Source organism: Lampetra fluviatilis, chromosome 14 (assembly GCF_964198595.1).
Source record: "Lampetra fluviatilis chromosome 14, kcLamFluv1.1, whole genome shotgun sequence".
Classification (NCBI taxonomy): Eukaryota; Metazoa; Chordata; class Hyperoartia; order Petromyzontiformes; family Petromyzontidae; genus Lampetra; species Lampetra fluviatilis.
Genome location: NC_136288.1, coordinates 3,552,678 through 3,579,166, shown reverse-complemented (window position 1 = coordinate 3,579,166; position 26,489 = coordinate 3,552,678). Strand labels below are relative to the sequence as shown.

At 44.0% G+C, this 26,489-nt stretch overlaps 2 protein-coding genes across 10 annotated transcripts in view; both read right to left on the bottom strand.

The window, feature by feature from the left end:
• Positions 1-2,065, bottom strand: part of STAU2 (staufen double-stranded RNA binding protein 2) — a 38,583-nt gene extending 36,518 nt beyond the window's left edge. For all 6 annotated transcript variants that reach the window (XM_078862600.1, XM_078862598.1, XM_078862602.1 and 3 more), the window contains exon 1: positions 1,964-2,065. The gene's annotated coding sequence lies outside the window, so the exon portion shown is untranslated. The remainder of the gene's footprint in view (positions 1-1,963) is intronic.
• Positions 2,066-4,976: 2,911 nt separating this feature from the next.
• PPP1R42 (protein phosphatase 1 regulatory subunit 42) lies at positions 4,977-18,282 on the bottom strand. Of its 4 annotated transcripts, XM_078862594.1 has the most exons (9): positions 18,231-18,282; positions 17,808-18,007; positions 16,098-16,247; positions 14,819-14,985; positions 13,076-13,214; positions 11,047-11,163; positions 9,963-10,080; positions 8,741-8,881; positions 4,977-5,617 (listed from the first exon to the last, which is right to left on the bottom strand). In XM_078862594.1, the coding sequence occupies exons 3-9, from the start codon at positions 16,227-16,229 to the stop codon at positions 5,469-5,471; spliced, it is 963 nt and encodes a 320-aa protein (XP_078718720.1). In that variant the 5' UTR covers positions 16,230-16,247; positions 17,808-18,007; positions 18,231-18,282; the 3' UTR covers positions 4,977-5,468. The 4 variants fall into 4 exon arrangements, with proteins under 4 accessions (XP_078718720.1, XP_078718721.1, XP_078718723.1 ...); XM_078862595.1 differs by lacking the exon at positions 18,231-18,282 and having other exon boundaries at positions 17,803-18,135; XM_078862597.1 differs by lacking the exon at positions 18,231-18,282 and having other exon boundaries at positions 4,977-5,614; positions 17,808-18,135.
• Positions 18,283-26,489: the final 8,207 nt, after the last annotated feature.

Here is a 26,489-nt window from a genome sequence, read left to right as displayed (position 1 = left end):
CCCATCAGAATACCCCCCCCCCCCCAAATCCATTCTCCTCCACCTCCCAGTACAAACCATGAGCAGCAGATCCCTTACCTAACCTCTTTTAATCGTTGTTTCAGCGACCTCGATGCCAAGAACCTTTCAGGAATCCCTCAGACGCTCTTCATTAACCCAGCATGTCACACAGACCCCCCCCCCCCCCGTGAACCCCTCACTCAAGACCCCTCTCTGTCCACACCTCACCCAGAGCAATGACAAAGACATCCTCACCCTGACAACCCATCTCAGGCATCCTCACCCAGACAACCCATCTCAGACATCCTCACCCAGACAACCCATCTCACACATCCTCACCCTGACAACCCACCTCACACATCCTCACCCAGACAACCCATCTCACACATCGTCACCCTGACAACCCATCTCACACATCCTCACCCTGACAACCCATCTCACACATCCTCACCCAGACAACCCATCTCAGGCATCCTCACCCAGACAACTCATCTCACACATCCTCACCCAGACAACCCATCTAAGACATTCTCACCCAGACAACCCATCTCACACATCCTCACCCTGACAACCCATCTCAGACATCCTCACCCTGACAACCCATCTCAGACCTCCTCACCCAGACAACCCAACTCAGATCTCCTCGCCCAGAACAACCCATCTCACACATCCTCACCCAGACAACCCATCTCAGGCATCCTCACCCAGACAACCCATCTCACACATCCTCACCCAGACAACCCATCTCAGACATCCTCACCCAGACAACCCATCTCACACATTCTCACCCAGACAACCCATCTCACACATCCTCACCCAGACAACCCATCTCACACATCCTCACCCAGACAACCCATCTCACACATCCTCACCCAGACAACCCATCTCACACATCCTCACCCAGACAACCCATCTCAGACATCCTCACCCAGACAACCCAACTAAGACATCCTCACCCAGACAACCCATCTCACACATCCTCACCAGAACAACCCATCTCAGACATCCTCACCCTGACAACCCATCTCAGACATCCTCACCAGAACCCATCTCAAGACATCCTCACCCTGACAACCCATCAAAGACATCCTCACCCAGACAACCCATCTCAGGCATCATCACCCAGACAACCCAACTAAGACATCCTCACCCAGACAACCCATCTCACACATCCTCACCCTGACAACCCATCTCAGACATCCTCACCCAGACAACCCATCTCACACATCCTCACCCTGACAACCCATCTCAGGCATCATCACCCAGACAACCCAACTAAGACATCCTCACCCAGACAACCCATCTCACACATCCTCACCCAGACAACCCATCTCACACATCCTCACCCAGGCAACCCATCTCAGACCTCCTCACCCAGACAATCCATCTCAGACATCCTCACCAGAACAACCCATCTCAGACATCCTCACCCTGACAACCCATCAAAGACATCCTCACCCTGACAACCCATCCTCACCAGAACAACCCATCTAAGACCTCCTCACCCAGACAACACCCCCCACACATTAAGTGCTCAATCAACCCCCTGCTCCCTCCCAGACCCCCCAAATCCACATCTCCATACATCCTCATACCCTAACTACTACTTAAACGCAAGCCCCCTGTTTGTCCCACCACTCACCCCCCCGCCAACCCCCCCACTCCCGCCCCTCACCTCCCCCCTACCTCACCCTGCCCCCACCTCACCCCCAGGGCGCCCCCGAACCGGCTCGGGCCTAGTCAGGCGGAGCAGCCTGAGCGGCCGCTGGGGTGAGCGAGGGAAATCCGGCAGCGCCGTCAGGCGACGCAGGGGTTGAGGGGGGGGGGTGTCGGCCATTTGCCGTCCTCGCCGTTTTTTGTCTCTTTAAATTCGGGAAAAGCGTGCAGATTGCAGCGAAACGCAAAGCAGCCACGCGTCCCAAATTGAGCGGGGCACTGCCCCGACGCCGAGGTGCATACTCACCACTCGTCGTGGTCGCGAAGCGCCAGTAAAGCGGCGTCAAGCTGCGTGAACTGAGCGCGGAACGCGACGCACAATGGCAAACACTAAAGAGAAGTGCGGGCCCAGCGTGTACCACTCACCGATGGGGGCGTCTTGGGCCAACCAATAAACTCACATTGCTAGCCCGTCAACGCTTACATTTTCTTACGCGGTCAGAGCGAAGGTTATATTAATTACATCCAGTGTTGTAAGTGATGTCGGAGTGGTATTATGATTTAAAGTGTAAGAATCTGACTACGCTGTTGCATGCTGTATAATAACCCCCCCCACCCCGTGTGGTAATGGTATGATCCGCTTAACTCTGTGCTAAAGTATTAGTGCCATCACTACAGAAGTTTGCATTACAATAGACTTGGTTGAGTTCGTGTTTATTGCAAAGTGCAAGGTATTCCCGAATACATGTCATTACGAGTGTGAAGCTTAACATGATATATTTAAGTGGGACTTGTAGCTGGAACATTATGAGCAAACATTTATTATACAAACTCGATGAGCTTTTACAAATATCAAAAGTGCACGTGCATTGCCGAGATTTTTGTGTGCAAACACTCTTTAAAGTGCTGCACATGACATGCAGCGTCGTGTTTGTGGTACAGTGTTTCAAGGCTGCACAGACACAACTAAAGCCTTCGGTTGAAAATACATCAAATCTAAATCCCACTTTACACATTTACTAAGTTGTATTTCATTTTTTTATTGATTTTGCAGGATCTTTTAAACTGTGCATTCCATTTGCTGTACTGTTTTTTTTTTGTCAACCAGATCTACCTTTAATAAGACCCCCACTCATCTATATTTAAGCATTTAAATGAAGCTCAAGCCTCTCGTAAACCACGTGACTTGTGTGGCCACACCCACTTTAAATCCCTCCTATCTGCCCGCCCCCTGTCAAAACAGACGACGCTCAATGCAGCTCAATTTTGAGTGCTCATTTTCTCTCTCTGTTCTCTCCTCCCTTTCATTCATCATCCCCGATATCTTGGCCTGGTCATTCCTTTTTCCTCCATCTCTCCTTTATGCACGGTGGTCCCCCTTTTTTGCTGCTGCACGTCTTGAGCAGTACACTATTGGTGTGTCTTGAAAGAGTTCTATCCTGGCATTCCTTTCCAAATACGTTTTCTTATTGAATATCCTTGACTCTACTCCCCTTTCTGTAGTGTGCCACAGGTAAAACGTGTTATTTGCTTTAAATAAGAGAGTAAACTGTCCCCGAATTTTTGTTTGTATCAATATACAGATTTCCATCCAAAAGAATGCCTTCTTTGGGTTTCATTTACCTGATAGGGTTAATGAAATATGAAGTTATGTCACTTCTGTCGTTTATATTTAGGATTAGGACTGAGGGCTAGTACTCAGGGTTGGGCGTTTTTGGCTCGAGATCAGGATTTCGAGGTAAGGTTTCGAGTTTGGGAGTTATTAGTTCAAACTAAGGCTGTTTTACTATCACATCCATGCTGGGACAGTAGTGTCAGACTTTAAATAAAGGGCTACGGCAAACAAGGTAAATTGTGCACCGGCCTTATTGACTTTTTATTTTACCAGGCAAGGCCCACTGAGCTATATAGCTTTTTGACTGGTAGGAACCTCCTGGTTACACCAGCCCACAGGGGAGTATTGTGTCCGTCCGTCCGTCCGTCCGTCGTGCATCCAAAAATGGGAGGGGTGGGGCTGGGTGGAGAGGGGAGGGTGGGTGGGGAGGGGCTGGGTGGGGAGGGTGCGGCTGGGTTGGAGGGGTGGGGCTGGGTGGGGAGGGGCTGGTCACCCAGTGGTGCCCTTATAAAACTCAACGTTTAACCTACTCACGCCGGCTTGTGCCCGCCCTCACAGTCGGGCATATTTGCGGAATACACCACGCCGCCGTTGACCCTGGCCATTGACCGAGCAACCCAACGTTCCTACCAGCTCCCTCCGCAGGAATGTGTTTCAGAAGTGAACTGGCCACAAATGAAAGCTCAAAGTGACTTATAATGTGGACATTTATAGCAGCCAAATACTCTGAACGCATTATTCTGAATGTGGAGGGAAAAACCTGAGTACCCGGAGGGAAATCCACACGACCACGGGGTGAACATGCAAACTCCAAATGTACAGGCGTCAGTGTCGAGATCGAACCCACAACCTCCTTCATACCAGGTGAGGGAGATTAGCATCACTCCACCACAGCGCCAATGTCGATTTACAGGCAGCCCTTTCAACATATCAAGGTCAAGCACATAATTAATGAGACATGTTAAGACTTACTTAATGTATGCTTTCAATGTTAGTGAATGGCTTATACACATCATGCTTGATCTGCATTCAAATGATCGTATTTAACCCTGGAGATCTTTGGCCAGTTTCATGTATTGCCCACAAATCTCATCGCTAATGTATTGAAAAAAATCACACCAATGTTGACATTGCAAACAATTAAGAAACTCATTAAGATGTGTCATCCGATTAGTCAAAATGTGAATGCAAAATGTGCACCTTACGTTTCTCTTTCCAGGCTAGAGTTGCAAAAACGATAAGAGTAAATTGTGTCTGCACTACTCACACATATCACAGCACTTCCAGTAAACTTTCTAAGTCAGCAGTTTTAAACTTTAATCCTTAAAACCTTGGTCATTACACCAATACACTGCCTCCGATGCCAGAGTGCATGTGCGTAAATGCTTCTGATGGCTGCCAGGCCATGTGTTGTTGCTGGTGTATGTGTGTGTATTTTGCTGTTGCTGAAAACTTAAAGACTGAGTTTCGTTGTTGCTTATGGACAACAGACTGTTTAGTTATTGGCTGACATGCTGGATGACTTGCTGTGTGTGCTTTGTTGTTGCTAATGGCTGACACGTTGTGTTAAGTTGTTGGCAAAACATGTGTTGAGTTTTTGATAATGGTCAGCAGCCAGTTGCTTGAAGACTTGAGAGGCTTTCGGTAAAGTCACGTAGAAGGGAAGTAATAAAATAATAAAAATAAAACATAATAAAATAATTCTCACGACCTTTCGGCCACAACACAAGCAGCCTACAGACCTGTTCTTCACCTGAGGACGGCTGCTTGCGTTGTGGCCGAAACGTCGTGAGAATTATTTTATTATGTTTTATTTTTATTATTTTATTACTTCCCTTCTACGTGACTTTACCGAAAGAACCAAGAAGATGAATCCCTGCAGTCACGAAAGCTTTAAATCGAAACTTGAGAGGCTGTGTGTTTAGTTCAGTGGTTCTTAACCTTGTTGGAGGTACTGAACCCCACCAGTTTCATATGCGCATTCACCGAACCCTTCTTAATTGGAAAAATAAAATTATTTTTTCAAATTCAAAACATAGGTATATGTTTTACTGGTGCACAATCATATGAGTCAGGTGTGTGTCTTAACCTCCGCCGAACCCCTGAGACTGACTCACCGAACCCCTGGGGTTCGATCGAACCCAGGTTAAGAACCACTGGTTTAGTTGCTGCTGCTGATGGCTGACACACTAAATGTTTAGTTGTTGCCTATGGCTGGCAGGCTGTAGCTGCGTGGTGGGGCCGTGACCCGACGTGGACGGACGACGCTCCCTGCTAGCGGTGGGCAGATGTAGTGCTGCGGTAGGTCTAGCAGCATGCTGCGCCGCCTGGCTTCTGTGTCTCCTGCTGGAAGGGAAACGTTGAGACATGCTGATCATCTCATCTCACGCACATACCAGATGGGGCCCCTCTCCTACAAAAATGAGTGTTGAATTCTTTAAATTAAAAAAAATTTGCAGGTGGCCTGGTATTTCAGCATGCTAATATCATTTCAAGAGCACTGAGCTGGAACCGCTGAATCTGGATTTCAGCCACCGATGAATAAACTGGCTTTTCAAGTGTCGCCAAGTGATGGTCTCAGCCCAGTCACAAAAAAAACTCTGCAAAGACTCATCAGATGAAATTAGTTTTTTCACTTGATTTGGCTTATTTCCACTTAAACACTAACATTTTCAGTTCGATATGCAACAGTCTTTGCAAGGTGTATCAAAAGTTTGCCACTTCTAGAGCTGTTCTGAATGCCATCCTCTTGATACAAGTTGGCACAATGCTAGCTGCAAGAGTAATGTGGAATTTTCTTCATATTATGATACCGAGAATATAACTGCAATGTGATTGTTATAAAAAATAAGGAAAACCCGTTTTCAATTTGAGAGCCTATTTTATACTCAGCGATCCTCCATGGCAGCGAGTTGCAGAGCATGGGTGGTGTTGCATTGTTAACTGACTATGCTTGTAGCATTGGGACGCAAGATGTCTGAGCATTAATTATTCAGACAGCTGATGGACTCAAACGTTTTTTTGTCACTTAGGGGCTATCCATTTAGTACGTACGCAACAATCTGTCAGAACTTGACCCCCCCCCCTCTCTGTACGCACGCGTAGTTTTTACACCCCCCCCCCCACCTGCGTACGTACGCTTTACGCACCCCCCCACCCCGAATCCTATAGAACGGCCGATATTTAATCCATGCAGAAACGATCATGGGTTAATAATATTAACGTGTTTAAGCAAAGAGATAGTCCTCCGCCAGACTATCTAACTCATTTGAAGGCCAATGTAGACAAATTATTATCGAGGCTTCACCCCCTCCCCTCTCTGTTTCCTATGCATACATTGTCAGTAGACCCCCCATACGCAAGCGTACGCATTTTGATTAACCCCCCCCATGCGTATGCACTAAATTGATGGCCCCTTATTAAACAGATGCCTTCATTTTTTCTAATTTGACTGAGTAACAACCCTTCTCAAACGACAAAGATACCCTGCAGTTGATCATGACCCAGATTGAGAAATGCTGGACTATAATATGCATAACCATTACCTTGAACAATAACGAACTCAGAATATGGCATATTGGTCTCTTTTGAAATCCAGTATATATTTCAGGGAAATACTGTACAGGGCAAGGGGAGTCTGGACCACCCTACTCAACAGCCTACTGTCACGACCCTCACCTGGACAAGCGGACTGAGAAACGAACACAGTATATATTTTTAGGGTTTTAATGGTAATTGGTATTACTACTTTGCCAAGACAGCTGTACTGCAGCAGTCTTGCACTTTTCCCTCTATGGTCTCCACATGCCAGTGCAATCTGGTTTCTGCCAAGGCAAATCTACGGAGACCACTCTTCCATGTGTGGGTAGTGACATTCTTATCTCTTCAGAATGTGGGCCGTTCTAACTCATAGTTCTCATCGACGTTTTCAATGCTTTTGAAACCATAGACCACTCCATTCTCCTGAAGTGTCTCCATAATTATGAAGGCATCTTCGGCAAAGTTCTCTCGTGATCCCACTCTTATCTCTGATACAGCTCCTCCTATGTTTGGATACAATGACCAGTCTTCCTCTCAGAAATTCCTGAGCTATGGTGTACCACACAGCTGATAGTATCCTCAGCCACCTGCTGTTATAAATATATTTACTCCCTCTTGGCACAATCATCTCCAGTTGTAATTTCGAGCATCATTAATTTGTATAATGATGTAGCCCATATTCTTAGGTTTTTTCGGTAAAGTCATGTAGGTAAAAAACATTAAAAAGTAAAATAAAATAAAAATCACGACGTTTCGGAGGCAACACAAGCTTCCGTCTTCAGGTGGTACCGTCACAGCCACGACAGCTGTATCAAGTAAATGAGAGATTGCAGTAGCTACCACTCCGTTTATATAATCTTCTCCAACCATTATATAATAATCTTCTCCAACCATTATATAAACGGAGTGGTAGCTACTGCAATCTCTCATTTACTTGATACAGCTGTCGTGGCTGTGACGGTACCACCTGAAGACGGAAGCTTGTGTTGCCTCCGAAACGTCGTGATTTTTATTTTATTTTACTTTTTAATGTTTTTTACCTACGTGACTTTACCGAAAAAACCTAAGAATATGAATCCTTGCAGTCACGAAAGCTTCAAATCTAGAATTGATGTAGCCCAGCTCAACATCACCATTACCACTGTGAATCCAACCTCACTGTCGACTTCCACAGTCTCATCTGAGATTGATTTTAACTTTTACAACTAAATTGCCAAGACAGAAGTACAGTAAAACCTTAATATTCACGGGGGTACGGTCCTGGAGAACAGCGCAAAAATCAATTCCGCGAATATTAATACTTAAAGCTTATGATAAATATAGTGTTCGGAGGCATAAGCACATTAGTTTCACGCACCTTCGATTAGCACAGTTGGCTACGTATGGTGCGAAAAAAGTTAAACATATATACATACAAATTCATAAAATGAAGGTATATATTAACAAATACTGTAAATAAATTGTATTGTGTTAACTTACCTTTAATCAGGAACATAAACATTTAAAAGTGCAAATAGCAATGAACACATGAATATTATACGATATTACTTAAACTTACCTTTAAAGATGTCACTTCTTCTTCGCTCAGGGGCCATGGTTATCAATAACGCAGTACATAATTCCAAAAAATTATAAAGCAAAGCACTTCGCTTGTAAACAGTGCGGCAGACGTGGGCACTTTCCGTGGGCACTTTCCACGGACTCACGGTCAACGCAGCTCCCATGCCTCACTTCAGTCCAGTACTTCTTGTCGGGTAGTAGAGTGCTACGGCCGCCAATATTTAAAAAACTGCGCGCATTTCAAATAGCGCTACAACAAATACGCAAAACCTATATTATGAAACCCGCGAATATTAAGGGTTTGCTGTACTCCTAAACTATCTCCTGAACAATAAAGCTTTGCTGACATGCAATGCACAGCAGCTTCACCTGTTTGCACAACCAGATCTCCACTGGTTTCTCCAAATGTCGACATTTGTTCATGAGCTTTCCTCTTCGCCTCCCGCGAAGCCTTCCAATTGAGGAGGAATTGGCGAGCACTCTCTTTGATCTCCTTTCCATCCAGGATGTCTGGGAAATACATCAACACAAACGGTGCCGCATCATGGTTTTCAGGAGACCATGTTGCAAATGTCCATAGAGGTGAGGCAAGGGAAATCTGTGCGGCCACCAATACATCCAAATGCATCTTATGTTTAAAATGTTAATATTTTTCATGACGAAAGTAAAACGACAGTTCAGTGCATGTGTAGAGGTGTTACGGGAGGGCGAACAAACACACCAGGGGTGGTTATGGCCGCACGCGGAAGGATGCTTACATCCACGTCCGCACCGTTTAGCCTGGGGGGCTAAAACGGCGCTGTGATCCCCCACGGCCCCACCCCTCAGGGGGGGGGGACTTGCTATATAAGGCGGTGAGCCGGTGGGCTCGGGGTTCAGTGTTTAGCTTAAACCAGCGAAGAAAGAAGACCGGCTAGATAGCCCCTGGGACTCCCCTGGATCGCTGTCCTTCTAAGGACCGACCAGGGCAAGCCAGTGGCGTGGCCCCGAGAGCCCAGAGCCGATGCTCTTATAAGAGCCGGTCTGGGGACTCAGGGTGCCGTAATCCCAGCTTGGCCAGAGCTGGATCAGCTAGCCTCCCCTAGCCCTGTCGTGGAGAACCTGGGAGTAGGCTAGCCGGGACAGAGATTGTGGGATCTCCCTGTTAGGCGGGTGAAGGGGCCGATACCCCTTCGAGTGTCGTATACCTTGGCCTGTATATAGTGGAACGTTTAATAAATAAGTGTGCCTCCGACTACGTCGTCCAAGTCTCCTTGAACCCACTACACATGAATCATCAATGGGATTTATCGTGTATACAAACACTTCCAACATATCATTGTGGACAAATAAAACATGTAAGGACTGCATTGGCAGTGGTGTACACGTACAAATATCACCACTTTCATGATTAACATCATCTTACAATACACATTTTTCAATTACAATGTGGTGAGTTTAAAAAAAATTCTAATCATGGACAAACATTCATAAAATTGCTACGGCTCAGTGTTTTAAAAAAAAATCTGCTTCGTGTCATTTCATTATTTCTATATGTTGAGGATGGTGTGTTGATATGAAAGCTTCCCCTTTCCAAGTAATGGCAGCTCACCCAGGGAAGCACTCATCGTTATGACACGATCCCTGTACTTGGGCTTCTGGCAGAATGGGTTCCCCGATAACTCCAGCCTCCAAAGCTTGGGCCAGCAAGTCAGTACGTCTGCCAGATCCTGCCACAGATTCACAGAAAATACTCACTTTGAATTGCGCACATTTCAAGATAAAAAATAAAATTATGAGATTCCATTGCCAGTGGAACACAAGTAAAATAAAACAAACTGAATACTTTTCTCATTAAAACGGCCTTATAACTGAATTTTTTTTAATCTAATATTTAAAGCATTGGCCATCAACTATGAGGAAAGGGCATTGCCTGGAACGTTCGCCCATTATGCATTAAAAACAATCTGTGATAAGACAATGTTAATCATGAATATGATGAATGGCTCTACTTTTTAATATGTAAAACTAATGTGACTAAATCACGAATGTAAAGTAGTATTGAAACTTTATAACAAATGAATAAAAGTATCTCAACTCAAACATTTTGGTCAAAATGGTTGCATTAAATGAGTTGATATTTTTGCTGTGAAAGGCTAGTGATTAACAACTGCAATAATTTAGTGAAAGAACATGCACTAAATAACATTAGTTGATCACTCCAATAGATCATAGGGGAAATATCTGTGCAGCAGTAAAGCATTATTTAATTTAGTTTTCTGTGCACACTCTGGTTACCTCTCACATGTAAAAAAATACTTAGAAACCAATTGGCCACTAAACATGAAAATAAGCCCTGAAGCGTCAGCGAGGTTTCTTGGGTAATACGTGAAAGATCACGACTATAAATCTCCGACGTCTTTTCGGGTTGTACCTCATGCTGTTTGACATTATGTCCAATATTTCACTCCACGTGCAGGACGATTCTTCAGGAACTGAATTTAAGCTCCCACAACGTACATTCCGAAAACATATCAGAAGCTATACAGCACAAACACAAAAATCAACGCAGCAGTATCATAACTACATTACACATTGAGCTGCAGGGGCATTACTGGAGCTTGGCTCCCTGCGTCAGTCATGGTCATTTATGTCTGAGAAATGCTCTGTGTGTTATCATTTTTATTATGATTTACCTGCAGGTCAGTGAGCTGGTTTTCACAGGCCATGAACTGCATCATGTGACTCAAGCAGGTCAGCTCCTGCAGCTCCTCCAGGCCATTGCCGCTCACGTTGAGGACACACAGGCTGCCCTGTAATGTGGGGCAAGGGGACCGAGATAGTGGCAATTGTGGCAATTGTGACAAAAGCCAGAATAGGCTTTGAGTGTGACAGGGGCACCTGCAACAATTACCAGCACGTTGACCATTGCCCACAGAAACTCCCACTTATTTTTTTGTATTTGATACTATATATTTATTTCAACAACCATGCTAAACACATATAAAACAGATCTTGTCAAGGTGTACATTCTACGTTTGCTATCTTGTCCCATTGTCTGTTTCAGACAAGTCAGATTTCTCCTTTTCCATAATTACGGATATGGCATGGGACTGGGTGTGAAGTGAGGGAGAGAGGGGGTGTAAGTAGGTGGTCAATTGTCTCTTATTCTTTTAATTGCATTCTCTCACTCACAGCCCTATGTCAATCCACTGCTGGATGATAGCCTCCCCCACACCGTATCGATCATGAGGGTTGTTTAACCATACTTTGCCATGCTGATCAGCCCAGGTTTGACTCACTTTCAACTGATGTTCGCCGTGGCCAGAAATTGAACTCAGGTTCATGGTTTCATAGCCATGCATCAACCATTATACCACGCTGCTCCCCCTACTCTATCACATTCCACACATCACAACATGGGCTGATGGAACATGATGCTATTCACAAAAGAGCCAAACTGCTTCCAACAAAATGTGTGCAAATCAAGACAAAATATCGGATATTAAATATGTTCTACCTGCATAAGATTGCTGAGGCAGCGTCTATTTAATTCCCAAAAATATTTTCCCATAACTTTTTTTTAGGGATGGCGTGATGCAAAAAATTGGCAATGATAGAAACACGCCAGCAGTGGCAGACATAGTGATGCGGTGCTTATGTTTAAGAGAGCTACGTATTCTGCTTCGAATATTCCGGTCTCAGGTGATGCATTCAGGTGAATGTGACAGTAGTGCTTTTTCCACCTGACACACAGCTTTCCGTAAAAAAAGACTCGTCAGGTGGGTGCCCAGCACTCTAGCGCATTATCACATGTTGCCTTCACGTTCCAGCCATCAATTTGTCTAACTGCATGTATCACCAGAGACTACAAAACCTTAGACAACATTTTTAGCCTGCTAAAATCTGGCACTTTGAGCTGCCGTCAATGATTCATAATGTCTACTACCACTGGGAACCGGGCTCTACCGGTCCAGGAATGGCCCAGGAATGGCCGAATCCCCACGCTCATTGAGTTATGAGTCTCCAAGGGCTCAGCCTGTCCCGCTACGTTCTCCCACCTCCCCCTTACCCACCATGGCCCATACAGGTGGAACGACTTGTCCCCTTGGCAATTTGAAGACTTGTGGTTCAAAGTCACGATGTGATTCAAAGATTTAAAAAAATCACCTTGTTTTTACCATCTTGCATTGTTTTTCTGTCTTGTATGTACAGTTGTGTTTGCTCTGTTAGCCTAAACGTAGCATCATATAATTTGCTTATTTCCATAATATACAAAATAATACATTTGTTGATCAATCTTTATTGATAAAAACAAATGCATCGTCACAGTTATTGGCGGAGGGATGGGGATCGTGCTCTTCACAAATGCATTTTTTTTTATTAAGTTTAACGTGGGCACAGCTGAAGTTGAATTACTATACTACATTTTGCATCACACACTATGAACACGAACATTGGTGTTAAGTTGATGTGTCATCATGATGCGCATGTTTATTTCCATTTCGACTCCGTGACAGCGCGACTGCCTCGTCAGCGTGAGATTCGGATTGAGCAGGGAGCTTGGTGGCTCAGTTCTGGAGTTCCAGCTGCCAGGGCATGATCGTGTCGGTGCATAGGCCCTTGAGCCCAACCCTGCGCCCAACTGCACGATAGGGGGCCCTTGAAGCTTTGGTAGAGCACAAACGCTGGGTGGCACTGTGGGCTTGACAATGTGACACTCACAGCCAAGGTCGACAGGCAGCGAGGATCAAACAGCAGCTTCTCTCCAGGTGGCAGGTGCTGGTTCTCCACATGTAGCTCCGTGAGCTCGCTCAACATCTCCACACCCTCCACCACGGAGATGGCATTGCCTCCAAGGTACCTGTGGTCCATGCCAGGATCAAACTGAAAGTGGCTCCGTGGCAGCGTGGACACAGCATTACGGATATAATTTTAATTCATCAAGCATTAAAATGTTACTGGATTAGAGTTTTATTTTATACCCTCCCATGTGCAACTCTTCTCCGAGTACTCTGGTTTCATTTTTCGATTTAAAGCTTTCGTGACTGCAGGGATTCATCTTCTTGGTTCTTTCGGTAAAGTCACGTAGAAGGGAAGTAATAAAATAATAAAAATAAAACATAATAAAACAATTCTCACGACGTTTCGGCCACAACGCAAGCAGCCGTCCTCAGGCGAAGAATGAGACATTATCAAGCTAGGAGCTTATATAGGTGTACCGAGGAGGAGCGCCTTAACAAAAGAATGTGCATATGAAGAGGAATTTAGCATACCAATGGGCAATGCGTAGGAGGTGGGCGGAGGGGTTTCAAAGTCCCATTATGCCCATGCATTATGCAGGATCAACAGCACCACGGGGGGGCGCAAGGAACAGCGTTAATAAAGAAAAGGAATGTTAATGATATGTAGCTGCATTTACCAAACAACCATGTAGAAAACCAAAGTAAAAAACTACATAAAAAAAAACTAAAATATAAACTGATACTTACTATACTCTACAATAAGCTGAGTTACTAACAACAAATAATAAATTACAATTCTACGTCGTAAGAAGTATATAATATACTTCCATCTAAACTTTATTCTCTTAGCATATACAGTACTATATACTGCCATAGATAAACCCAACATTAAATTATAAACTGTATTGCTGTAAACCACCCTATACTTTATACATTTTAATATAACACTATGTATTATTCAACTCACCCTAATGTGTATCGAAATGGTTTATTACGTCCTTCCAATGATTGCTAAGCCTGAATCCATCTTCTCGGTTAAAATTGTCTCTGTGTTTGTATATGTGGATCGCCTCATGAACGAATCTCTTATGATAGCCAGATGGCTTGCAGAGAACCTCCGTCTTGGAGAAGTCAATGTCATGTGAGCCCACTGAGTTGTAACAGTGGTCTGCCACGGTTTCGTGTCCAATTTAAAAATGCTCAACATACAATTCACCAAACATTTAAAACAAGATCCTCATGAGTCTTCGTGTGCTTCTGAGAAAGTTAATGACTTTTATAGTAAATGGATAAATGGTCCAGTATTGTGACCTATAAAAGTATAGCTTGGAAAGGTTGTTTTTTATGGCTTTTTTAATTACTAAAAGAATGTGTTGTGGCGATGACGAGGTCACCTGAAATGCAGCCAATCTTATCAGTTCTTAGGAACCAAGCAAAGTTAGGCCTGGATAATGCTTGGATCGGAAACAGCCATGGAGAAAAGGTTATTATTATAGGCTGCAGGTTAACTAGCAGAGAACAGTAAAGATAAATTAATTATTCTACTATACTTCTGTGCTCCCACATCTACGACGTCGGGAGGCCCTCATCAGGTAGTGGATAGATAAAAGGGCTGTTTGTGCCTGGACACAATTAATACGATTAGAACATAACTAACTGTGCCTACACACTCTGTGAAAAGTGTGATGCAGAGGTGTAAGAAGTTTATCGTCAGACGGCATACAGTTTGGAGAGGTGTCGCAGGCCGACAAGGCCTTCCATGCGCTCCAGAGCGTTGTTCTGCAGGTACAGGTGCGTCAGGTGACTTGCAAAGGCCAGGTTGGGCATGCGGCTCAGCCGGTTGTCATAGAGGTAGAGAACGGCAAGGTTGCGGCACGCCGACAAGTCCTCCTAGAGAACGGACGTCACATGCTTCAGCCAGCAGCGCTCTCATGGGGGTTAGATGGTGGTGATGTTGTTGGGATGGCGGTAATGTTGTTGTCGATGTGCCAATTGTGGTAGTTGGTAATATTGCTGGAGTTGGTAGTGATGGCGAGAGACACAGTTAAGTGATACTGTTAACGATGTCCTTGGTAATATTGCTGATGTTGATAATGATGTTGGTGGTAGTTTTATTGATGTTGGTAGTGATGTCGGTGGTTGTTGTAATATTACTGATGCTTACAGTAATTATGGTCGTCTTGTCGGTGGTAATGTTGCGATTGATGTTACTGGTGATTATTGCTTACAATTGTACAAGTTTATTTTTGTTAAACCACGTGACAAATCAAGAGACCAGAATGGTCTTATTTACAAGCGTGACCTGGGGCATTCATGTGCCAGTAGAGGACGATTATTGCTTTGGAAGTTCCAATTTAATCATTTGCAGGTAATGTTTTCAAATGTGGTAAATTTTTCTCTGACGCAGTCCATCGTGTGTGTACCAGGTCACGTGTTGTTCCCAGCATCCAGTAAGGAGGCAGTGAGGTGAGTCGCCCAGGATTTAAAAAAAAATATTTTTCCCATTCTATACATTTACTGTACAAGTTATATTTAACACTGTAGAAAATGTAGGGTAACATAAAACAAACGGAGGGGGTGTAATATTACGAACCCGGAACAAAACCCAAGTTTTCCCATTTGGCTTTGAGTTTGCGGATCGTGGATTTCCCAATTGCGGCTATTTTCAAGAACGTAACCCCCGCAGTGGACAAGGGTTTGGTGTATTATGATTATTACACCCACAGTAATAATCAGGGCGGCCACTGGATTCGAACAGGGACACCAGATAGAGTGATAATGACTATGTGATAGTGATTATGATTGTATTCACGTTGATGTCGGTCATTACGTTTCTGGTTTTGGCAGTCATACTTAGTTGCAACTGCGAACAAATTGGTGGTAATGTCTGTGGTGATGTTATTGGTATTGATGGAATTTTTAGTAATTGTAATATTTTTTCGGAGACCAGCACAGAGATGATGGTGCCGTGTACTGTGGTGGCAATACTGCTGACATAGCACCACATGCTCAATGTCCTTCTCTCCCAGGTGCAGGTGCGTCAGTCTGCCCAGGTAGAGTCCCAGGGGCTCTCCCCGCCTCCTGCGCACGTGTTGCTCGCTCCGGCCGATCAGCTCAGCTGTCAACCGCACCATGGTCCTGGAACCTACTCACTTTCAAAGGGAGAAGTGTGATCGAACAAGTGTCACCAGCAACTGTGACGACCACTCTCACTGAGCAAGTACGCAGATGTTAAAAGGCTGAGAGCCGGGGGATCATGTAGGTGCCCACTGGAGAGGTGCAACCTTAAGAACTGGTCAACCAAAACAACTATTAACAGTCTAGGGTTCAGACTCTAATTAGAGTTGGTGAAAGGGGAAGAGTTAAGTTTAGGGATAAATTGTAAATACGGTTTAATTTGGGGTAGAGCTGAGTTTACGGATAAGCATTGCAATTAGAATTAGATGTTGTGCATAGGGATGGTTAGGGTTTACGGTGTTATAATTATCATATACTGTACAGTACAATCATTGAACGATGTTATATTGAGAGGTACGGCACTGTTAAGTGGTAATGGTCGACTTTAATGAGATTCAGGGATACATTTAGACAGTGTTAAAGTAATGGTAAGGATGAGCGTAAATTATAAGAATGTAATTACGTTTAAGTTCGAGACGGGTGTATTGTGTTAGGCAAATATGACTGGGAGTTGTAGACGAGGATTTATACAAGGATAAGACGGGGTTAAGGTCAGGGTTTGAGACAAGATTGGATAAGGTTATTGAAAAGTTTAGAAATAAGGATAGGAGCAGGCTTAGACGCAGGATTAGTAACAGGGCTAGGGTTATGGCGTTGGTAACAGTTTTAGACGGGTTTAGAGACAAGGTTAGGGAGAAGTCAGGGTGATGGAGAGTTAGGGTTGTCCGGTTAGGTGTACAGAGGGTTAGGGTTTGAGAAAGTGGAGTTATGGAGTTTTGGGTCAGAGTCAAAGTTATGGAGTTTTGGGTCAGTGTCAAAGTTATGAAGTTTTGTGTCAGAGTCAAGGTTATGGAGCCTTGGGTCAGAGTCAAGGTTATGGAGTTTTGGGCCAGAGTCAAAGTTATAGAGCTTTGGGTCAGAGTCAAGGTTATGGAGCTTTGGGTCAGAGTCAAGGTTATGGAGTTTTGGGTCAGAGTCAAAGTTATAGAGCTTTGGGTCAGAGTCAAGGTTATGGAGCTTTGGGTCAGAGTCAAAGTTATGGAGCTTTGGGTTAGTCAAAGTTATGGAGCTTTGGGCCAGAGTCAAAGTTATGGAGCTTTGGGCCAGAGTCAAAGTTATGGAGTTTGCGTTCGATAGGGTTTGAGTAATGGTATTAGAGAATCGTGATTTGAAGCCTTCGCGACTGCAGGAATCCATACTCTTTGGTTCTTTCGGTAAAGCCACGTCGGTAGAAAAATTAATTAAAACAAAAAAACAATCTCTGCACGACGTTTCGATCACAACACAAGCGGTCGTCCTCAGGCGGGAACAAATCTAATCCAGCACTTTAACAAAATAACCAAAGGGATTAGAAAATGTTTAGATACCGGTCTAAGGCTGAAGGTCAGTTTTATAAATAGGTTTAGGGATAGAGAACAGAGTCAGAGTTACGAAGTAAGGGTTAGAGACGGGGTGGTGAGAGGTTTTGTAAGAACTCAGGGACGGATTTCGTGGACGCGACAAAGTCCACAAAAAAACAAAACCCCGAACCTTACACAGAGTCCACGGCTAACCCAGGTCGCACTTGCAAGCGAGTCTATCCCTCCTCGTATCTCGTCTTGATCCCCAAAACATCAACTTGAGCCCCCATGTCTCCTCTGTTGAATCCCCATGCCTCTGAGGGCACAGTGAAGAACTCCACGAAAACGCTGCCAGACCACTCGCAAGTCCAGCCCCAATCGCCTCGCACAAGCCGCTGGAACGGCCCCACGTAGCAGCAACAACAACAGCAGCAACAACAATCCAGTGTAAACAAGCAAGTAGTTTATCGCGATATAATTTATATTCGGGTTGTTATACGAAGTTGTGAAGCCGCCGCAGCCGCCGCCGTCTCCGCGACTTTGAACCGGCGAAGACGCGGCCACTGCGCCGCCTTCTCAAGCGGCCGAACCAATCCGCGCGGCGCAAATAGTTCCAACCTTTGAAGCGTCTCGCGAGGAAAAAGACAACCCCCGCCGCTTTATTCGTAAGAATTCTATTCCTTTTTGATAGAAAAAAAAACTATTTGGCTCTTGTCTATTTGGTAGTCATTCGGATTTTTTTTTAACAATAACAAAATGAGTGAACCGGCCGGCGGATTGATACACTCCGGCAGGGGGGCGGGGCGTCACCATAGCAACCCGACGCGCAGCGACTCCGTGTAACAACAACAAAACGAGACTTTTAAATCGCGTTATTTTAGCATTAACAGTTTTAAAAACAGCGTAACAACAAGTACACCTTCGATTTGAAGCTTTCGTGACTGCAGGGATTCATTTTCTTGGTTCATGTAGAAGGGAAAAAATAAAATAATAAAAATAAAACAATTCTCACGACATATTCTTGGTTCTTTCGGTAAAGTCACGTAGAAGGGAAAAAATATAATAATAAAAATAAAACAATTCTCACGACATATTCTTGGTTCTTTCGGTAAAGTCACGTAGAAGGGAAATAATAAAATACTAAAAATAAAACATAATAAAATAAAATTATCACGACGTTTCGATTGCAACCCAATCAATCATTATCAGGTGTAAAAACACAGCAATATATTTTTTTAAGTGGCAGATTTTAAATAAAAGAACCTGATGATGATTGCTTGTGTTGCAATCGAAACGTCGTGAGAATTTTTTTCTTATTTCCCTTCTACGTGACTTTACCGAAAGAACCAAGAATATAATCACCGTGAGGACGGTGGTGCCAATAAGTCACGGGCCTAAATATTCACGGCGATTGAGACGGCCGGTTGACCCCGAGAGGTCAGAGGGCCGATGTGGCAACTTTGATGGGAGGAAGCCGGGTCCCAGTGTCCTGAGGTTAAATCCACAGCTGTCAACCCCCTATCATCAGTGCCTACCTTATTACAAACAAATTCAGACCTTTGAGATGTATAAGGCAAGGCCGTAATTCTAATATATATTGGGGGAGCACATTCCCCCTAATATTCAAATATGGTCAAAATGCCCCCCCCCCCAATATATTGCTATATATAAAAAAAAATTGCTATGCTATGTAAATAAAAACAATGATGAAATGATGCACTCCCAGAAGGCCCGTGTGGCTGATGGGATGTGTGAAAAAAGAGTTTATATTTGTATGTGGGGGGAAGGGTATTATTTACATCATGGTGTGGACCAATCAATTTCAAAGACAATGCATACATTATATTCTTGGTTCTTTCGGTAAAGTCATGTAGAAGTGAAATCATAAAATAAAAAAGATATTTTTATTATTTTATTATAATAATTTTTTTTTTTTTATTATAATAAAAATAGAAAATATATGTTTTATTATTTTATTATTTCCCTTCTACGTGACTTTACCGAAAGAACCAAGAATATGAATCCCTGCAGCCACGAAAGCTTTAAATAAATAAAAATGCATACATTATCAGGGTGTTTTTGTTTGCATTCTGACTGCAGGTATTGTGGTTAATGCAAACATGATTCTTTGTAAAAAAAAAAAAGGTTTCAGTTTTGTTGCCAGAAAAAATGGTAAAAACCTATTATTAAGGGTATTATTAATTATTAGAGGCGATTTTTTCTGCTTCATCATTCACCACCACAAGAGCGCCAAGTGCTGATGACTGCCACCAGGGGGCACCACAGGGCAACGTGTCGTGGGCCATAAAAATTGGGTTGTCTTTTGTTTTGACTTAAAACTTTAGTGACTGCAGGAATTCATATTCTATGGTTATTTCGGTAAAGTCACATAGATAGAAAAGATAATAACAATAAAATAATACAAATAAAGTGAATACAAAATAATACAAATATCACGACGTTTCTATCGCAACACAAGCGGTCGTCATCAGGAACGACCGCTTGTGTAGCGATCGAAACCTCGTGATATTTTTGTATTGTTTTATTCACTTTTTTATTTTTCTAATTTTATTGTTATTAATTTTTCTATCTACGTGACTTTAGCGTAAGAACTATAGAATATAAAAAATGGGTAGTCATTCGTTACTGTTTTTAAAACGAGGTTAGACTAAAAGTCTCGTTTTCAAACAGATACCTCGGTAAATACGGAATACAGGTTTAAAGCAACGTAAATATATACACATTTCAGGTTAGGTTGCATATTAAAGTGAGGTTAAACTTCGGCAACGCGGAGGGAATTGTTTTCAAATGTAAAGCGAATGGAATGTTTCACTGTGTACGGAGCATTCTGGTGGAAGAAATTATTGCAGAACGAAGCATTTATTAAAAATCCTTTATATTAAGTTCGCTTGCTTGCTTGCGTGCTTGCGTGCTTGCTTGCTTGCTTACGACCGTGCAAATCTTTCGGTCGTGTTTTAACCCACTTCCCGTGATCCAATCGAGCTGACATTTTGCACACAGACTCGTTGTGCGTGACAATCAATATTCGTGGAAAAAAATTCCTAGATTTTACACTGTTTAGGGAAAAAATATTAATATTTAATTACCAATTGCTTAATGCTGCCAGACAATCATCTGACCCATAGGTGGCAGCCATCTCAAGCCAGAGGACGAGAGGACTCTAGCCGCCACGCATATAAAGGATTTATAGTGAAAAACTTTGTTTTTACGGGTTAATTTTTTAAAAATCCTTTATATTAAGTTCACTTGCTTGCTTGCGCGCTTACGACCGTGCAAATCTTTGGGTCGTTTTTTACCCACTTCCCGTGATCCAATCGAGCTGACATTTTGCACACAGACTCGTTGTGCGTGACAATTTATTTTCCTGAAAAAATATTTTCCAAAATTTTACACTTTTTAGGAAAAAATAAATTATATTTAATTACCAATTGCTTAATGGTGGCAGGCAATCATCTGACCCATAGGTGGCAGCCATCTCAAGCCAGAGGACGAGAGGACTCTAGCCGCCACGCATGTAAAGGATTTATAGTGAAAAACTTTGTTTTTCCGGGTTAATTTTTTGGAACGTGACAAGAATCGTGTAGGATATCTAATGGTATGATTGTGGGGTTAGTAAACTCGCTACAGCCGGGAATGATCTATTTGTAGATGGCTTAAAAACAAATTTACATCCCAAAGTACTCTAGATGTTTCTCTTATACTGGTAGGAACCTCCTGGTTACACCAGCCCACAGGGAATTATTGTGTCCGTCCGTCCGTCGTGCATCCAAAAATGGGAGGGGTGGGGCTGGGTGGAGAGGGGAGGGTGGGGAGGGGCTGGGTGGGGAGGGTGGGGAGGGGCTGGGTGGGGAGGGTGGGGCTGGGTGGGGCTGGGTGGAGAGGGGAGGGTGGGGAGGGGCTGGGTGGGGAGGGTGGGGCTAGGTGGGGCTGGGTGGAGAGGGTGGGGAGAGGCTGGGTGGGGAGGGTGGGGCTGGGAGGGGCTGGGTGGGGAGGGTGGGGCTGGGTGGGGCTGGGTGGAGAGGGGAGGGTGGGGAGGGGCTGGGTGAGGAGGGTTGGGAGGGGGAGGGTGGGGCTGGGTGGGGGGTGGGAGGGGTGGGGCTGGGTGAGGTGGGGCTGGGTGGGGAGGGGCTGGTCACCCCGTGGTGCCCTTATAAAACTCAACGTTTAACCTACTCACGCCGGCTTGTGCCCGCCCTCACAGTCGGGCATATTTGCAGAATAAACCACGCCGCCGTTGACCCTGGCCATTGACCGAGCAACCCAACGTTCCTACAAGCTCCCTCTGCAGGAATGTGTTCGATAGCAGGAGGCAATCAGTCATTATGGAGATCACAGTGATATTTCTGAGTACGAAAAATGGTAAATCCGAATTGAAAACCGAATCCAATCTGTTTCTTGCTGTAATTTGGCCGGATTGTACATGTTCATCATCTTCTGAGGTTTTTTCGGTAAAGTCACGTAGGTAAAAACATCAAAATGAATGAAAATAAAATAAAATAAAATCAAAAATCACGACGTTTCGGAGGCAACACAAGTCTCCGTCATCACGTCACAGCCGGATTAGCTGCATCAAGTGAGGCAATGATTCAAGATGTAATCCCTTAAAAGCAAGTTGAGGGGGGGAGGAGAGGGGGGGGGCTCATCAGAATGTGGTAGCCAATGAATGGAACGTATCAGGAGGGAGGGGGGCGGGGCTCAAAGACGGCACGGAGTGCCACATACAACGCATCGGGAGGGGGAGGGGGGCAGGACCAAAAGGATGGACGTCGGCTTGGACGCGGTTTCTGCTGCACACGCCAACGCATTGGACAGAGAGGGGGAGGGGAGGCCTGATACACATGATAGAAAAAGAACGAAAATGCCCATGTTTATACCAATGAAGAGAGTACTGTTAAACACTGGGGATGTTAACACTCGGTAAAGTAAAGTAAAATAGTGCCTGTCAGATAAGATGGTCCAAAAAAGTGTAATTAAGTCTTTTTTGCGTGGTTGATAACATCTTTCCAATGATTACTAAGTTTGTACCCATCATCACGGTTGAAATTATGTCTGTGTTTGTATATTTGTATGGCTTCGTGTACAAACCTTTGATGGTAGCCGGGAGGTTTGCAGAGAACCTTGGTCTCGGAAAAGACAATTTCATGAGAGCCCACCGAGTTGTAGCAATGATCGGCAACGGCCGAAGAATCAGTTCTGCCGTGTTTCAGATCTGAAGACTTAATTACACTTTTTTGGACCATCTTATCTGACAGGCACTATTTTACTTTACTTTACCGAGTGTTAACATCCCCAGTGTTTAACAGTACTCTCTTCGTTGGTATAAACATGGGCATTTTCGTTCTTTTTTAAATCCTTTATATTAAGTTCGCGTGCTTGCTTGCTTGCGTGCTTGCTTAGGACCGTGCAAATCTTTCGGTCGTTTTTTAACCCACTTCCCGTGATCCAATCGAGCTGACATTTGCCACACAGACTCGTTGTGCCAGACAATTATTGTTCGTGAAAAAAAATTCCCAAAATTTTACACTTTTTAGGCCAAATAGAACTCAGTCACAGTATAAGAGCCCAGAGCGTAACCCCTCCACAGGCAGTGGCAGAGTAGCGCAGTTGGTAGCGCCCTCGCTTCCCATGCCAAAGGTCGCGGGATCGATCCCCGCGTCCTCCACAGGCAAATATAGTTTTAAATCCTTTATTAAATCCTTTATATTAAGTTTGCTTGCTTGCTTAGGACCGTGCAAATCTTTCGGTCGTTTTTTAACCCACTTCCCGTGATCCAATCGAGCTGACATTTTGCACACAGACTCGTTGTGCGTGACAATTAATTTTCGTGAAATTTTTTTTTCCAAAATTTTACACTGTTTAGGGAAATTTTTTAAAATATTTAATTACCAATTGTTTAATGCTGCCAGAGGACGAGAGGACTCGCCGCCCCGATGCCACGCATATAAAGAATTTATAGTGAAAAACTTTGTTTTAACGGGTTTACTTGTTTTTAAATCCTTTATATTAAGTTTGCTTGCTTGCTTAGGACCGTGCAAATCTTTCGGTCGTTTTTTAACCCACTTCCCGTGATCCAATCGAGCTGACATTTTGCACACAGACTCGTTGTGCGTGACAATTAATTTTCGTGAAAATTTTTTTTCCAAAATTTTACACTGTTTAGGGAAATTTTTTAAAATATTTAATTACCAATTGTTTAATGCTGCCAGAGGACGAGAGGACTCGCCGCCCCGATGCCACGCATATAAAGAATTTATAGTGAAAAACTTTGTTTTAACGGGTTTGCTTGTTTTTAAATCCTTTATATTAAGTTTGCTTGCTTGCTTAGGACCGTGCAAATCTTTCGGTCGTTTTTTAACCCACTTCCCGTGATCCAATCAAGCTGACATTTTGCACACAGACTCGTTGTGCGTGACAATTTATTTTCGTGAAAAAAAATTCCAAAATTTTACACTGTTTAGGGGAATTTTTTTAAATATTTAATTACCAATTGTTTAATGCTGCCAGACAATCATCTGACCCATAGGTGGCAGCCATCTCAAGCCAGAGGACGAGAGGACTCTAGCCGCCCCGATGCCACGCATATAAAGGATTTATAGTGAAAAACTTAGTTTTTACGGGTTAATTTTTAAATCCTTTATATGAAGTTCGCGTGCTTGCTTGCTTGCTTGCGTGCTTGCTTAGGACCGTGCAAATCTTTCGGTCGTTTTTTAACACACTTCCCGTGATCCAATCGAGCTGACATTTTCCACACAGACTCGTTGTGCCCGACAATTATTGTTCGTGAAAAAAAATTCCCAAAATTTTACACTTTTTAGGCAAAAAAAAATGATTTTACATATATTCAAATAGAACTCATTCACAGTATAAGAGCCCAGAGCGTAACCCCTCCACAGGCCGTGGCGGAGTAGCGCAGTTGGTAGCGCCCTCGCTTCCCATGCCAAAGGTCGCGGGATCGATCCCCGCGCCCTCCACAGGCGAATATATTTTTAAATCCTTTATATTAAGTTCGCTGCCACGCATATAAAGGATTTATAGTGAAAAACTTTGTTTTTAGGGGTTATACTTATTCTATCATGTGTATCAGGCCTCCCCTCCCCCTCTCTGTCCAATGCGTTGGCGTGTGCAGCAGAAACCGCGTCCAAGCCGACGTCCATCCTTTTGGCCCCGCCCCCCTCCCCCTCCCGATGCGTTGTACGTGGCACTCCGTGCCGTCTTTGAGCCCCGCCCCCCTCCCTCCCGATACGTTCCATTCATTGGCTACCACATTCTGATGAGCCCCCCCCTCTCCTCCCCCCCTCAACTTGCTTTTAAGGGATTACATCTTGAATCATTGCCTCACTTGATGCAGCTAATCCGGCTGTGACGTGATGACGGAGACTTGTGTTGCCTCCGAAACGTCGTGATTTTTTAATTTTATTTTATTTTTATTAATTTTATTTTATTTTTATTAATTTTGATGTTTTACCTACGTGACTTTACCGAAAAAACCTGAGAATATGTCACGCCCTTCGTTTACAAAGTAAAGTGACGTCACGCCCTTCGTTCACAAAGTAAAGTGACGTCACGCCCTTCGTTCCCAAAGTAAAGTGACGTCACGCCCTTTGTTTCCAAAGTTAGTGACGTCACGCCCTTCGTTCACAAAGTAAAATGACGTCACGCCTTTTGTTCACAAAGTAAAGTGACTTCACGCCCTTCGTTCACAAAGTAAAGTGACGTCATGCCCTTCGTTCACAAAGTGACGTCACCGGAGCGCAATTAATACTACGTTTGTGTGTGATTTTGTCTTTTTTTGGCGCCAACGAAGCCACAAACACGTTGTCTGACAAAGGTAAGACGCACCAATCTATTGTATTGTTGTTTATTCGCACATGCAAAAAGAAAACAAGCGAAAGCCAAACAGTGAGAATTAAAAAGGTGGTGCAAGGTGAGGTTGGAAACCAGAGGGCTTTCTATGAAAACCACAACGATTACAACTAAACATGTTAAACTCATACTCTTTGGTTCTTTCGGTAAAGTCACGTAGGTATAAAATATATATTTACAATAATTTTTGTTTTATTTTATTTCTCTACCTACGTGACTTTATCGAAATAACCAAAGAGTATGGATTCATGCAGTCACGAAAGCCACAAATCAATGTTAAACTCAGTGTTCAATATATGTGAGAGTTCGGCTACATAGAGGATACTTCTGGTTAGTTTGTGGCTTATCAGGCTGACCCGTAGTCTATGCTTAAAGTAATTGAGGGATGTTGATATGTTATCAATGTTAAGATAGGAATTCCAGAGGACTTAACCTCTTTATCTGATGGATAATTGACTATGCGTGGGGAGGGTGAAGGTTATCGGAGTGTCTGCGATTGCTTATTTGAGTGGCGTCTTCTGTTAACTTACAATATAAAATATCGACAATGGTCGATCGTAGCAAACACGCGCAGTTTAATATGAAGCTGTTTTATAAATGTGTGTAATTCATTGCTTTATGAGCAATGATCACTTTTCTACCAATAAACCACACACATACTTATTTATACAGCACACAAACACATTAACTGTCGTATAGACGATCATCGATATCGTAGTATTCATAACAAATATAACGTCGCAATAAAGAACTCTCAGGCCGCGTGGCCACGGCGGCGATTTTCCCGCGCTCACGGATTCTCGGCGCGCGCGCTGCCCCCCCACCCCGGCCCCCACCTCGTCCCACCCCCCACCATCATCCACCCTGCCCCACCCCCCACCTCGCCCCACCCCCCACCTCGCCCCACCCCCCACCTCGCCCCACCCCCCATCCTGCTCCTCCCACCTCGCCCCCACCCTCCCCCCCACCTCGCCCCCACCCTCCCCCCCACCT